The sequence below is a fragment of the Catharus ustulatus genome, chromosome 13 (assembly GCF_009819885.2).
Source record: "Catharus ustulatus isolate bCatUst1 chromosome 13, bCatUst1.pri.v2, whole genome shotgun sequence".
In the NCBI taxonomy this organism is placed as follows: Eukaryota; Metazoa; Chordata; class Aves; order Passeriformes; family Turdidae; genus Catharus; species Catharus ustulatus.
Window position 1 is genome coordinate 17576012 of NC_046233.1, and position 15531 is coordinate 17591542.

At 44.4% G+C, this 15531-nt stretch overlaps 1 protein-coding gene across 2 annotated transcripts in view; it reads left to right on the plus strand.

Annotated features, from left to right (window-relative positions):
* The first annotated feature begins 2648 nt into the window (after positions 1-2648).
* BSN (bassoon presynaptic cytomatrix protein) overlaps positions 2649-15531 on the plus strand; it is a 75394-nt gene continuing 62511 nt past the window's right edge. For both annotated transcript variants that reach the window (XM_033071260.1, XM_033071261.1), the window contains exons 1-2: positions 2649-2668; positions 10164-10563. In XM_033071260.1, coding sequence (XP_032927151.1) covers positions 2664-2668; positions 10164-10563 — 405 coding nt within the window. In that variant the 5' untranslated portion in view covers positions 2649-2663. The remainder of the gene's footprint in view (positions 2669-10163; positions 10564-15531) is intronic.

A 15531-nucleotide genomic window follows, 5' to 3' on the forward strand; every position in this document is an offset into this window, starting at 1 on the left:
CAAAATGCATAGAGGTGCAAAGACATGAACTGGAGTATGGATAAAAGTGCTATGGTTTTTCACACACACACTCAAAAAAATAGTTCTTGTGTTTCATTTGCCCACACTCAGACAAATGAGGGTGCAAAGTCAGGATTTTTTGGTTGCTGCATAGTCACCAGGAGCTGCCTGTCTCTCCGCAGTATGGCACTTTGATTTCCTCTGCTGGAAATTGCTTTTTAACTATGTTTCTCTCTCCTTTTTCTAAAAATACAAACCAGTTTCTTTCTGGTCTGTCATTATTGCCTCTTTTTTAACAGCACTTCTCTTTCTGATGGATCTTCCTATTTTTTTATGCCTGGAATGAGTGTTGTTCTTCGTTCTGGGCTGAGTTTAGTTGACTCAAGCTGTCATGGAGATGGATAATGATACATTTTTTTGCATCAGCTTTTAATTTTGAAGCATGGGTGGAACTCATCCAAAAAAATGGCCCTGCAGTCTTTCTAGTTTCTTAATGGTTGAATACCAACTTCTTATGGCTGGAGGTTTCATAGAAGTGTGGGGACCCTTGGGTGGTGTGGATGGGACATATTGGAGCCAGACCCCTGGACTGATCCCTTTTTTACCCGTGCTCGTGTTGGATTGGTTTTGTGCAGCCAGCCAGCACCTGCAAGAATCCATCCAGCTCCTGGACAGAGTCAGGCCTGAATGCAAAAGGGAAAATTGCAAAACCAGACCTTGGTGCCACTCTTTGTGAGGAAGAAAGCCAGAAGCAAGTCAAGGGCTGCCAATGCTCTTCTCTTTGAATTGCTTTCCAAAGTGCATTTTTCCCAAAATAACTTAATTGTGTATTTTTTGGGGTGGATTGTTCTATATTTGTTGATGAGCATTAAATTGATGTTTTCTGAGAATGGTCCAACATGGCTTGCAGGACTCTTTGTAGAGCATCAGCTCATTTAGGACCCATCACTACATGTGGCTGTGGTTGTTCTGTGTGCCTTACCCTGCATTTCTTGACCTTGGATTTCACCTGCCATGATGTTTTGAGACATCCAGTTCAGGAGAGCCTTCTGTAGCTCTTTGCATTCAGCTTTAGCTTTGAATACTCTGAATAAATTTGCATGGCTCAGCAAACTTGTCCTTCCCAAGCCATTTATGAATATCCCATTTATCCCATGGCAAGATCCTGCACCTCTACTTGTGAAAACCTGACCATCTGCCTCTGTCCTTGGTGTCCTAAATCCTGATAAGTTATTAACCCATAAGAAGCATTCCCCTTATTTCTTCATCTTCTATTACTTCTTTTTTTCCCCCTGTTTTTCTAGATTTTTATCCTAACAATTCTCCCACTTGAGATGATTTTTCAGACTAAGTATTGCCTTTTACTCCTGTAGCTTGATTGTTTAATGATGTTGCTGTGTTATGGCCATGTCTTAAACCTTTTCTTGATAGTGCATGTTTTGCTAACAGGTGCCATGGAAGCTTCCCTTTCCTACCCTTCCACCTGCTGCTTTTAATTTCTTTCTAGCAAACCTTCTCACCTTTTCTCTTCTTTTTTTTTTTTTTCCCAGATATATCTGAAAATTATAGCAATCATGTGAATTTCTGAGGTTTTTTCCAGCCCTGCAAATAGATTGAAGCCAAGTCTATTACAGTCACTGTTACTGAAAGTTTTTGTATCAGGTTTGGCTCCTCAGAGCAGGTGTGTTCCTGTCACAGGATTAAGTCCAGAGCAGTTTCATTCTGCATTGCTTTAGGGAATAGCTAACGAACTCAACAAAAAATTGTGTCGCTGCTAATTAAAATCAGAGAGGCTCTCAAGGAGGGCGGGCGTGGGTTATAATCATAGATTTACAAGATAAGCTTTCACCAGCCGTGTGCCATAAAAATTCCTTAGCTTCATGCCACGGTTTATCTTTCAGCTTTGCTGGCATTTCCTAAATACAGAGCAGTAATTCATTGTGTTGGCTTTCCTGGGACAAAGGCCTTCAGTTAAGTGTGACTGCAGCAATCGGCTCTTCTACCCTTTAATTGCCAAAGATGCAGGATGTGAGTGGATGGAGGCTGAGGGGAGCAGCTGCTCCTTGCCTGGGGTACTCTCCCCAGCATCCTCGTCCTTTCTGCTGCCCACAGTATTTTCAAGATTGTCATGGCTCTTTTATGTAATTTTAACACACATAAATGACTTGCTCATAGCAATCAGTTGTACCAGGGAAGGATATGGAGGCGACACATCGAGTAGCTGAGTGGAAATCAGATTGGAGAGATGGCTGCAGCCCACACCTCTCCGTGGCTCCTGGGGACGTTTATCCCTGTTTTAGCTGCGGTTTCCCTACGTGCTCCTTGGTATTGGTCGCAGGGCCATAACTCTGTGGCACAGCTCTTCATCATTCATTGCAGACCTTCCAAATCCTGCAGTAAAGAGGAGAGGAGCTCTGCAGGCAGCAGCTCGCTTTCCTGTCCAGCCTGCAGCATGGCCACCATCAGCATCGCCTGAATTAATGCTTAACAAGGGGCACTTAATGACCCCAGATGTGCTGAGCATCCTCCCCTTCAGCAGTGTTCTCGAGTCCAGCAGCAGGGGTGACTGATGCCTCCTGTCCCTCCAGGTCTCCCCAAAGACTCCAAGGCTTCACCTGCACTGAAGGTCCAAAGCTGACCTTCCATCTGCACCCATTCACTGGATGAGGTAATGTTCCTCCTTGTCTTGGATCTTCCAGATAACCTCCTGAGTGCCCAGAGAGAGGCAGAGAGGGATTAGATACCCCATGGCCTTTCTAGGGTCTCTGTGTTCATCCCAGGCATGGTGAAGCTCTGGCTGTGCACCTGCACTTTTCTGGTTCTCATCATTGAGCTGTAACAGCTCCTCTCACGCCATGCAGCTGATGACATTGTGATCAAGAGGTGGCTTCTACTCTGTCTCTGGAAGATTTACATGTAGTTTTCAGCTATCACAGAGGAAACAGATTTTCCCTCTCGCTGAAGTAGAATGAAATTGGACACTGCACTTACCCCTGAGACATTTTAATGTTTTGAAGTTCAAGATCATTAATGTTCTCAGCAACAATTATATCATTTAAAAAGGAGACCCTGTTCCAACCTTTGGACCTTTATAGTGCCTGCTCCTATAAAGCTATCTGGGAAATGATCTCTTTGATATATATGGGACTGAGATCATTACTTGCCCGCTCTTCTGTCAGGCCCATTTGCCTTTGGCTCTGAATGGCTTGGCCAAGATCCTGACAGTGGTGGCTACACATTCCAGGCAGCAGCAGCTGAAAGAGCAGCTCCCCAGAGCAGCATGTGGTGGTCTGCAGGTCACTCAGTGACCTTCTGGCTTGTGAGAGCTCATGTGAGAGATGCAAAACTTTGCCCTGACTCCAGTTCAGGTCTTGGGGTTCATAGAGGCTGCTCTGGACTCTATAGGGATCAATTGCTTTGCATTTAATTGCAGATGTTCATTGTGGTCTGTATAGGGTGTCTAACAGACATCTGACCTTGGGCTTCTTTGGAGAGGTCTGGGATGTTGTTGCTGGTGAGTGGGAACAGCCACTGCTCTGGTTTTATATTGCAAAGTACTGTAAGAGAAATTGCTTTTGGCTTAGCCAGGCCAAGTAAGGTGTAAATTATGTATTTGCTTGCCACATAGCAAAATTAGAATAGAACAGAATAGAATAAAATAGGCTAGAAAATAAAATATTTCAAGTTGGAAGGGCCTTCAACAATCATCTAGTCCAACTGCAAATGATAATGATTCACAAACCTTTACAAAAAGGCAGTTGTGTGGGAATGAAAATAAGCAAGTAAATGCTTATTTAGAGCTTAAATCAGTCATAAACCCCTCTTCTGGTATGTAGGATTCTGCTAATAAGATGGCAGATGCCTCTTAGCAGCAGTGCCTGCCAGAGCAGCAGCAAGAGTGACACTGATGTGTTCTCCTGTTGCTGATTCTGGGTTGAACTAGACATGGTGCTAAGGCAGACAGTAACTGGTGGTAACTGTGTAAACTGGCAATCTCCTGGTCTTGTTACCTTTCCATGGATGGCATTTTAAACAAAGCAGCTGCAGCTGTAGGTGTGTTATCTCCTGCAGAACCAGGGCCAGAGTAGGAAGCCAGCAGGCACACCGTGCATGCAGCACTACTCACCCCAGGACAGCACCACCCCCCTGGGGAAGGTTGTTGGTCTGGTGTGTTGGTTGCCAGTGGCTTGTGCCACCCCTGCCTGGCAGCCCCTCCTTGAAGCCCAGCCCCAGCAGGGTGTAACAGCGAGGCAGAGGACTCAAGAATATCACATTTGTGTGTATTTATGAGAACAGGTATGAGGGTGGAGGTTAAGGACCCGAATGATTACCAGATTGGGTAGAAACCTGGAGCAGGAGCTCAAGTACACTGTCAGCATCAGGAGATGCGCTTTAGGGATGCCTCAGTCACTGGGAAAATGCCTGACAGAACTGCATCTTATTTGACAGGGATAAGGCAACCCTGGAGCACAAAGCTGCAGGAGAACAGGGATTTTCCACTGCTCACAAAAGCAAGTCATTAAACACTATGGCCTTTCACAGGAGTGCTTGTATTGCCATCTAATAAAATACTCTGTGACATTTTATAGTCACCATTTTGTATTTTCTATTTTGATTTCAGCTGTGTGGCATTTGCTGGTTTTAAACCATCCAGTAGATACATTTCCAGAATGATCCTCCTCCTGCATGGACACCAGTGTAATTAATCTAGGGGCACTTGAATTTAAGCAGGTGCTTAATTCTGTGACTGCTGGGTTGGTGGGTTTTTTTGTTTGTTTGTTTAGTTGGTTTTTTTTGTCAAAGCAGGGCCTGATACAGGATTCCCTGTGTTGGATTTAGGACTTCATAGAGCTACAAAGCTGCCCCCAATAAAACACCCCAAGCTCAGGGTATATCTGAGCACTGCTAGTGTGAGATTTTCAGTGCAAGGAGCTGAAACCTAAGGCCCTTCACATCAGACACTTCTTTTTCTGTTTATTTATTAAAAGGGTTGTCCTATTTTCTAGTCAGCCTTGCTTACAGGCAGTATATACCAGCTAACATTTGCTATTATCCTGTGCTGTTCCTTTGCCCACCCATAACCATTCAGAATTATGTCAAACCCAGTGCCATTTTGACCTAAAGTACAACTGCCTGCTTGTTTAGCTACCTGGATTTTTTTCTAAATAGGTTACACTCAGTGATTGTTAAAATCAGTCATGTGGATGTTCACATCAGGTTTCAGTCGAACCAACTAGGTCAAATCTCTGCTCGCAGCTGAGCAGATCTAATTCTTGTTGGTCAGCCCAGCCTCCCTTTTTTGGGTGTGAGCCTCTTCACATCTCTCTTTTTATAGTTTATCTTGAGTTGTTAGCTGCTCATCCCCTTGATTTTACTGCAGATAAACAGTCATTTTCTCTCTTTTTTTACCCAGTTTTCCCTCTTTTTTTTTTTTTTTTTCCTACTAACAGAAAAGACTTGCTTGTCCTCATTTTGGTGATTTTTGATGTGGATCTGAAGCTGGGATCTCCATTCCATGGACAAACTCAGCTCCTCTTTGGAAAGTCTGAGCAGGCATGCAGATTGTAAAATCATGATGATACTGCCACTTATTTTCATGGTTTTTATCTGCTACAATGCAGTAATTAGATCAGTTGCCCAGCAAGCAAGGACCCATTTTCCTTAGCACCAGGCAGAGGAAGGGATGCAATCCGTGTTTCTCAGTTGCATAGAAGGGCTGCAGCTCCTGAAGGATTTACTCAGATCACAAATGCCAAGCTCCCATGGATGCAATTGCTGCCAGAGTTTTGTGGCAGCTGCGCAGGTGGATGTGGCCAGTGTGCTCAAGGCAGGGATGTGAAATTAGACAAAAACCAATAAATCAGTGAAAAGCAAGTGCTGTCTCTTGAACTTTCCCACACAAGTCAACAAGACTTGATTTACCAGCTGTGCGTGTAGATTTTGTATAATATCATTATTGCTTGATTTTACAGCAGAGACATTAACAGCATTGGCATTTACCTTGCCATGGTTATTGCTCCCAAGTTAGCACCTCATGTGAAAAAGGGCCTGTTGACATCTCTTGGGATGCTGGCTCCAAGCCTGGGTCTTGCCTGTAAAATTTAGTGGCACTGATGAACCTACTTGAGTTAAATTAGAGCAATTGCCTCCTGCAGACCCTGACTTTACCTGGGAATTCCCAAAGAAGAAAGCTGTACCAATTTACTGGCACAGAATTGTAAACCAGTGCTATGTCATTGCATTGCTTTTATCTCCACTGATGCTGCTGACATCTTTTCCCTGGTGCTGCTTTAGCATCAAAAGTCTGGTTTAGGACAAATCATGTTTTCTGAAATTAAATATTAACCAGCAAACAGTCTAACATTTGTTTTGGCTGTAAGTAGGACTTTGCTTTTAAAGCTTTCCCAATTTTTGTAATTTTAATGAAAAATCATCATTTTTACATTGGGGAAAAAATCAGGCATTAAAAATCTGAGGTTCTTGTGACATCTTACACTACTGAGCTTGGTTTTGTGGTGAATGGCTTTGACCCTTGGTTTTCCTTGTGCTGTTCATGTTTCTGATCATCTTGGGCAACCCTTTCCTCTCCATACTTTCCATGTCCTCCCAGGGTGTTGTGTCAGCCATAAACAGAAAGGCTGGTTTCAATATTGCTGTCTGTTCCTGAGAGGAACTGGCGAAGTTCTGGAAGTTTTAATCAGGAGACGTATCTGATGGAGAGGCAGAGCTGGGATTAATGTCTCAGGGCGATTTTTAGCTCTGGGCTCTGTGGCAGCAACCTTGCAGCTTTGCCTCCTCTCCTTCACAGAGCTGAGAGTTAATTTTTGTGGGTGCTTATTTAGCTTTGTGCTGGAAAATGGAGGGAGTTTTAGAGAGCTAGAAGAAAGACACCATTTTTCAATATAAAAGCAATGAAAAAGGGAAGGAAGCAGTATCTTTCCAGCTGCCCACCTTCCCAGTGACTGTGGGCAGGTGAGTAGAGCTGCCTGCCTGACCTTCTTTTGATAAAAAGCATTCACAGAATATTAAAACTTTATTAAATTAAATTAAAACTTTAACAGTGTAATTGTTAATACACTCAAACACTTGATGTTCTTTAGTTGTACAAAATTATTACTCCATTGGTAACGGAGACCACTGCTGAGTTTGGACCCTGCAGAGATCTTTGACTCCGTATCATCCAATATTTCTAATTCAGCAATTAGAGCAGTGCAAAGTCAATACATCCCCCGTGAAATGGGGGAAATCTTGTTTTATTAAGGCATTCCAGTTTAATTGTTAATAGACACTCTAGTGGAATTGGAAGGAATTCTTTGGAACCAATTAGCAGCCCAGTGCTAGTTAACTATCAGTGATAGTCTGTAAAAAAATCAAATAGGGCTGAGCTGCAGCTTGGGCTTTTGTAACAGAAAAAAAAAAAAAAAAAAAAAAAAAAAAAAAGAGGATTCATAGATGGGTACAAATCATACAAATATTGGATCATCCTCCCAGAAGATGCAGTGAGCGTGGGCCTGTGTTTGATTCCATATGACTATTCTCATGTTCTTTCCTGAGGCATCTCTCCTGGATTGAGTTACTGCATTTGACAGACCAGATGATTTCTTTTGGTCTTAAAATGCCACGGGTATGTTCAACTGGTGCAAGTGAGAGACAGTGCAGGCTGTGTCAAAGGGAGGTTGAGGCATCCTGGATAATTATAAAATAAATAAATGCAGTGTTGGTAGAAGTGCATGGAGTGAAACTGCTGCTAGGAATGGGATGGAGGTGGTGCCCGACATTACCCAGCACTTGAAAAAGTTCAGGGAGCTGGGAGGGAGCTCGAGCCCAGGCTGGGAAAGCATCTCTGGAGCAGCACTGACCTCCCAGACAGTGTCCATCCAACCACCCTCCTCTGTCTTATGTGCCAGCAGTGAGGCTCAGGGCAAAATAACAGCACCTGGTGTATTGTTCCTCATGGGCTTTTGCATTTCCAAGAGAGCCACACTGTTGTGTGCAAACTTGTCTGTGTGCTATCTGGCAGCTCCTTGATGGAGTCAAAATTCCTACTTGGTGGCAAATATTTTTTCCTATCAAATGGGGACAAAACCCTGAATTTTGAAATTTGCAGTCAATAGAATCACAGAGTGGTTTGGGATGGGAAGGAGCTTACTGACCATCTCATTCCACCTGCTGCAGTGGGCAGGGACACCTCCCACTAGACCAGGTTGCTGCAAGCCTCGTCCAGCCTGACCTTAAACACTTCAAAGGATGGGGTAGCCACAGCTTCTGTGGGCAGAATAACCATTCTGCTGTTTCAAACAATTATTTATTTGACCATATAATGTTATTTCAGAGTTGTTTAATACACCATTAGGATAGCGTGTGTCTAATACATAAATGCTGGGGGTTTTATGGAAATACTAAATTTAAAGTGAGTAGATGTATTTTGCTTTCTGACAATACTTCCTTCTGGTGGCTGGGGCTGAGCTCTCCAATCTCCACCAGCTACAAATGGCTTCATGTGTTTTATGAGGCAGTAGCTCTGCAGCTCTTGACATAAGGAGACAAGCCCCAAATCTGAACTGAAGGGTGTCAGAATTAACAATGGAGCAGCAGCACATGCCAACAACATTCATGGCAGGTGCCTATTGCAGGGCCATGAGCAGTTTTCAGTCTAGAGTAGATCACTCCCTCCCTTAGTGCTTTGCTTTATTATTATTGTGATTTTTTCCTTCAGAGAAGTGGGTTTCCACCTACAGCCAGAAAGTATTCCCAAAGTGCTATTTTACTATTTATTTTCATCTGACTTCCTATTACTGTGGCAACATGCACTTTGAATTTCATTAGTTTTATGCATTTAAGTTCCCTTTTTAAACCTTTATAAGGTCAGACCCTGCCTGGGTAAATCAACAATATATTAAATTTGAGGTTCTGAGTAATACTTTTCCTTAAACAGCTGTAGATCACAGGTTGTGAGGGCATTAGGGCTTCTGCCTTTTCCAGAAATATTTGTGGGCATTACTGATAAGCACATGGACCAAATCATTGGGTAATTAGATAAGTATCTTCCATCACAGACTCATTCTCATGCACTTGTGCTCCATCAGTATGTTACAGGGTGCCTGCCCTGAAGCCACATGGGAGGAGGGTGCCTGGCTGTCGTGCTGTGCTCTGCAGCTCAAAACTCTTGCAGCTGGAGCTGTTCCAGAGCTCCTTGGGATGGTCAGGAGCATCTCTCAGCACTGTGGGGCACTGAGCATCCTACACAGGCTATGGGACTGTGGGACTGCTGCTGAACCAGCAGTGGGTGTGATGCCAACCTTCAGGGTTGCTCCTTGTGAGTAGCTCTGGTTTCACAGGGAGGTTCCATCACCCTCTGTCAGTGACCAGAGTCATCCCAGCTGGTTTTTTTGGGCAGCCAAGACTCACATCACCCAGAAGAGGGTTCGGCTGGGGGCAGCCAGCCCACAAAGTTCCTGTTGTCTGTGTTTGCCACTTCAGTACTGATTACTAAAGCAGAGCCGATGTGCTCTGTCTTGATTTCCCACTGCTGTGGCCCCTGGGAGACAAGCCCTTAGCTGCTTTCACCTGTGACTTGCATGGTTTAGCCTGACAGCTGAGAAAGTACAAGTAGTTCTCCTGCCTCCATTAGGCTTCTGGAGGGGTTTTCCTTTAGTAAATAGGCTCTTTGCAGGCTTTTAGTTTCACAGGCACTCGTGAGAGTAGGCTGTGAGAAGCTGGTTTGGTGCGTGTTGGCCGTGTCACTGCAGAGAGGGCCCTGCAGGCTGCAAAGCAGAGTCACGGCTGCCTCCTCAGTGAGTTTGTGCTGAAGTTTGTGCTGGAAGCCCTGGCTGGCAGGAGGCTGAGCTTCCCAAACTTCTCACGCACATTTTTATGTGCAACTTTCTGACTTAAGTTCAACTCAGAATACAGCGAATAATTCAATTACATCTCTGCTGCTGGGTTATATAAGAGAAAGCTGAAATTGTGCCTTGTTTCGTAAGGTAAAGCGTATCCTTCTGCTGAGCTGAGCAATTTCCCTGGTTTGCAGTGGGGTTTTGCTATGCCTTCTTGGATGAGCTGGGATTCTGAGGGGGAGAGGGTGCTGTAGCAGTTATCTACATTGACTGGCGTACAAATATTTGAAAGCCGGGCTTATTGTGTGTGTTTTGGTGGTGTTTCAGCACGCTGAGGAGACCGGAGCAGCTGGAGCAGGCTGCGGGCCAGCGTTCAGCATCGCCCTCCCTCGCACAGACTGCACCCAGCTCCCAGAGCCCCCGGGAGATGAGGGGCCGGGGCCAGCCCGCGCCAGCGGCGGAGGGGCCGCGCAGGACGCTGCAGGTGGACGCCAGGAGCCAGGGTCCGGGAAGGTCTCCCTCGGTGTCACCGGACCGGGGCAGCACCCCTACCTCTCCCTACTCCGTCCCGCAGATTGCCCCCCTCCCCAGCAGCACCCTCTGTCCCATCTGTAAAACGACAGAGCTCACCTCCTCCCCTGGCCAGCCGAACTTCAATGCCTGCACCCAGTGTCACAGCAAGGTCTGCAACCAGTGTGGCTTCAACCCCAACCCACACCTCACCCAGGTAATGCCTTCTGTTCCTTGTGCAGCCCTCCTGACTGCTTCCTGACTTGCTTTCTCCAAGTACAGAAGTTGCACCTTTGCTTTTGGCAGCTGAAAAGCATTGACCAAGTGCAAAGGTTCTGCTGGTACTAAGGGGGTAATTGTGATAATGTGAGCTTTTGATGAGATGGGGGAGATAAATTAGATGAAGGGGATTGGTAGATTACCAGGGCTCAGTCTCTGTTGTTGAGATGCCAGAACACTTAGCTGAAGTCTCCATTCTCAAAATTGTCCTGGAGTCAAAGGACTTGACAGCAAGGAGGGGAGCAGAGTGGCTGCTGAGGTGTCGAGTGCCTTAGCCCCTGGCTCACAGCAGGTTCTGGTGGGTTCCACGCAGCATCACACTGTCCTGGTGGCGGGAGGGAGGTGCCAGTAGTCGTGCTCACCATGTGGCACTGCTGGGGGCTGAGCGCTCCGTGGGATGTGTGAAATGATGCTCAGGGTGCTGGGGGAGGATCCAGCAGCGGTGCTGGAGGTGGGTGCTGGGGCTGGCTGAGGTGAGGGGCTCCCTGTGCCAATCTCTCAGGTCATTGATCTCCACATGGGGTGGGAAGTGATTGGATGGTTTTTGCAGCTGTTGAGAGCCAAACTGCAGGGGTTTCTAATCTTGAGCTTAAAACAGAAATTTAAAGCCACACTTTGGAGAGCAGCGGTGCTTCCCTGGTGCTTGGTGAGACAGGATTTAGGCACTGAAGCCCCCTGGATACCCAGGATTTACTGCCAGTAGACATTTTGGGGTAAACATGCAGTGCTTGCTCATGATGCTAGATGCAGTGGTATCTAAAAATCATTGTTTGAGGAACTCCTCCTTCCAGTCCTTTTCCCTGATGAAAGGAATCATAGAATTATGGAACAGTTTGGGTTGGAGGGGACCTTGAAGATCACCTAGTTCCAACCTCCTGCCATGGGCAGGGACACCTTCCACTAGACCAGGTTGCTCCAAGCTCCATCCAGCCTGGCGCTGAACACTTCCAGAGATGTGACATTCACAACTTCCCTGGGCAACCTTTTCCAGTGCCTCACTGTACTCACAGTAAAGAATTTTTTCCTTTTATCGTGTCTAAACATTGAATTTGAACCCATCCCCCTGTCCTGTCACTACATGCCCTTGTAAATAGCGTTGCCCCATGAAGGAGGTACCCTTGCTACAATGCTGCATAGTTAGCTGGTTCCTGGTATTACTTCACAGATATTTACCCATACAAAGGCCTGAATATTGTCTCAGATCTTAATAAAGGGCCCTGAGATAGAAATTCAGGCCCCTGCAAAGAAATGCCATGGGCCACTTTTCTGTTTAGCTTATAAGTTTAATTTTTAATTAATGTTTACCAAACATTAATTTGGTGTCCAAGCATTGCCTTGAAAGTTGTCCAGTTACTCTGAATAGTATCAGTTAACAAGGAAATGACAAGAATGCAACAGTTTCTTAGTTTCTGGTCTTGTCTCTTCTGCTTTGGCCAGGAGCTTACCCACAGTGGGCTCTACCGTGAGTCTCTTTTGCAGATACCAGTGTTAAAATATGTGTGTGCACAGAGACTTTGCTTAGCAGCTCTAGGCCATTTCACTCTTGGCATCTCTAGGTCTGTGTGCCCTCGGAAATGTGTTTGACTGCAGAGCATTTTTAGACAGCAAATAAAAAATGGACCTGAAATGGAAAAAGAAGTAGGCTTTTTTTGTCTGTCCTGTGTTTAATATGCATTTCAGCAGCAAGCAACCTTATGACTTGTAAGTAGGTCATTATGGGAGCTGGGGGATGAAAACAGTTGTCCAAGAGAAGTGTTTGCAGCTCGTGTTGGCAGCCCGTGTGATGGGCTGGCTGGGGGAGCAGTGGTTGCTGCCTTGTTGGGTGTGTGACTCATTTTCCTCAACATCATTCCTTGTGCTGCTATTTCAGAGTCATCCACTGAGGTGCCTGAAGAATCCTGGTGCTGTTACTGGGGGTAATGGAGGCAGCTGGGAGGGTGCTTTCTGTCTTGGTGGTGGGAGCTGGATTGGGAAGGATCTCTGGATAGAGATACAAATTTGTGACTTCTTTCTGCTTTCAAGGCTCTCTAGCAGGATTAAATCATCAAAAATACCACATTTTCTAAGAAAAACAAACCCAAGAAAACCAAAATTGTGTTTTGCTTGGTACATCCTCTCCTGTGCAATCTGTGGAACTACCAGAAACCACTGGCATGGTGAGGTGGGAGCCACAGGACTGGTTTAGCATAATGATCTCTCAAACCATTTTGAGAACTGGGGTATAAGTCTTCTATGAACACTTTGTTTTCATCAGTCTTTTACTTTTATATATACCCATAGTATTAAAAAAGCTTTTTGTAGTATATATTTAAAGAAAATAGTGTGTGAGCTGTAGTCCATGAAGCCCTATCTTGCCACTTAAAACTCCAAGAGCAGATTTTTCAGAGGAGGGTTAATTAACTGCACTACCTAATGAAACCCCTTCTCTTTGTGCTTCAGTGATACCTTCTGCTCAGAAGCATATAATTCCCTTTGAAATACTCTTTTTCTTTGGCTGTTATTTTATTCCTTTTTGTGTGGCTTGATGGTCATTTTATCTTAAAAGCAAGTTGTGAATTTCTGTGCTGACAAAGCAATCAGCCTCTGTGGCATCTTGAGTTGATCGCTTGCTGAGAAAAACAAAATCTCTTTTTGGGTTTTTATTTCACTGTCTGTGTATTCCTTTGAGCAGCAGCTCGTTCATGTTTCACAAGACTGGGCAAACAGAAGTTCCTGTCTGCTGCTGGTGTCACTCATATTTTACATGTAGATAATTATATTGTTCCCTCTGTTCGTCTCCATGCCCTGAAATAGCTGCTGTCATCGTTTTCAATTTGGTCGTGTACTGGCTTTCCTTCTTCATTCACTTATTCCTGAAGGTCAGTGCTCTTGCCATAGACAGTTATTTTAAGCAAGGAAAGGGAATTATCAAGCAGGCACCAATGGTGGCACCATTAAAGACAGCGAGTTTTGAAATAACGTGCTAAAATCTAGCAGTTGGTTTACAGTCCTGTGCAGGAAATAGATTTTTGAATGGAGATGTGTTATTTTAAGTGCAACATTGCAGCTTTCACATTCTAGTGTGATTTCTAATTTCTCATTAAAACTTTTTTTCTACTTTTCCTCTGTGTTGTCTTTGAGGGTTTTTTTTGGACAGCTTGTTCTGCAGGGCCATACCAGTGATGCTGTCATCTCCTCCAGGGGGAACAGCTCAGTTTCAAACCAGTACAATAGGTTTAGAAAATCCTCTTTTTATACATCCTTTGCTTTGTTCTGCCACTCCTGTGGCTTTCGCCTGACTGATCCAGCAGCATGTTCATCTGATTGGATTTGCTCTGTTTGGTATCATAAGGAGTAACCTGCAGGCATCTTTTCTGCTTCTCTGGGGTTTTGAAGTGCTGCTGCACATTGCTAATTTGATAAATTAATTTCTTCTTCAGTCTTCTCTTAAAATTTGTTTGGTTTCTTTTAATTTGTTTTCTCACCATCCTAAACACTAAACCAAAAACATGAGGAACTTGAGTTTGATTTTAATCAAGAGCAGTGGCACAGCATTAAAACGTGTGCTTTAGAGCTGAAATGAAACTCAAAATGCCTGGCTGCCTAATAGATCTGCTTGGAACCACTTGGGATTATAGGAAACCTTTCTTGTCTGCCTTACCTTTCTATTGTGCTTTTTTCAATTTGAAGTAGTGTTTATTAAAGGCAGTTTCATAAGTATTCAGATGCACCATCCTGAATAAAAGGAACATGTTTATACATGTGTGTTTCTTTTTGAAGGTCCTGCTTTTGTCCCTGAGCCCTTTTGATTTTATTTGCTGTATTTGTGGCCCTATTTATGGCTTATAATTATTAAACTTTAGTTCTGCCCCACGTTTTTAGCTTTGCTTAGGGGGATTGAAGAGGTTCTTTGTACTTTTTATGTTATGAATATAATGAATTATGAAATATTTAAAATATTTGAGAGCAAATCGGTTCCCTGCATGCTCTGTGCCATGTAAACTCGTCACAAACCTTTGATCACAGACCTTCAGCAACTGAAACGTAAAAAGTCTCAAGGAGGATTAAAAACTTGCTGGCTGGTTTCCCAACAGTGGTCAGGGTTGTTTGACAGGAGAAGAAAATTCTCAGCGGCTCTTGAGTTCTCTGTAGCAAGAGGAGGTAGCCACAAAAATCATTCAAAGTTTTTAGGTAAATATTTAAATGGTATTAATGGAAAATAGACCTCAGCTGAGGAGATGAGATTGAAATAATGTGAGCATTGTGTAGGGCTGTGTTTATCCTGTCATAACCTCACAGCAGATGGTCTTCTGCTCAGTAGTATAAGAAAGTTTGGGTAAAATGGAAAAAAGAAGCTGTTGGGGAAGCTGAAGGGTGACCCGGTGCAGAGCATCTGGTGGCAGGAATGGGGCTTGTTGACACTGAAGGAATGTCTGTGGTCCAAAGCCTTTTCCAACCTGGCTGTACTGTCAAGAGTGGTGCTTGCCCACAGCATCACCTCAGTCATTTAGAAAATGACTGAAAAAAAACCTCAAATATTGAAATTGTGAAGCTGTTCATACAGTGCTTTCGAAGGACCCCATTTCTCATTTGGTTCATTGTCCCAATTTTACACATTGCACCATGTTGGTGTCCAATTTTCAGTAAAACCCAGCATATTTGTGAGTTAGGGGCTCAGTCTAACTTATTTACCCTGCACTGGGCTTTGGTTTGACTAATGACCTCTGGTTCAGAAACCCTGCAAGCCAAGGGCTGTGCACAGCATGCCAGGGGGGTTATTAGTTCTACATTAAACCAATGGCTGTTAGTTATGGCAGTGAATCCCCATCTCTTCTTCTCATCCATCTCCTCTCCTGCCTGTCATTCGTTCAACATCCAAACATTTACAGGTCTCTGATGCAAGTGTGGGTAGAATCCCTGCTGGCAT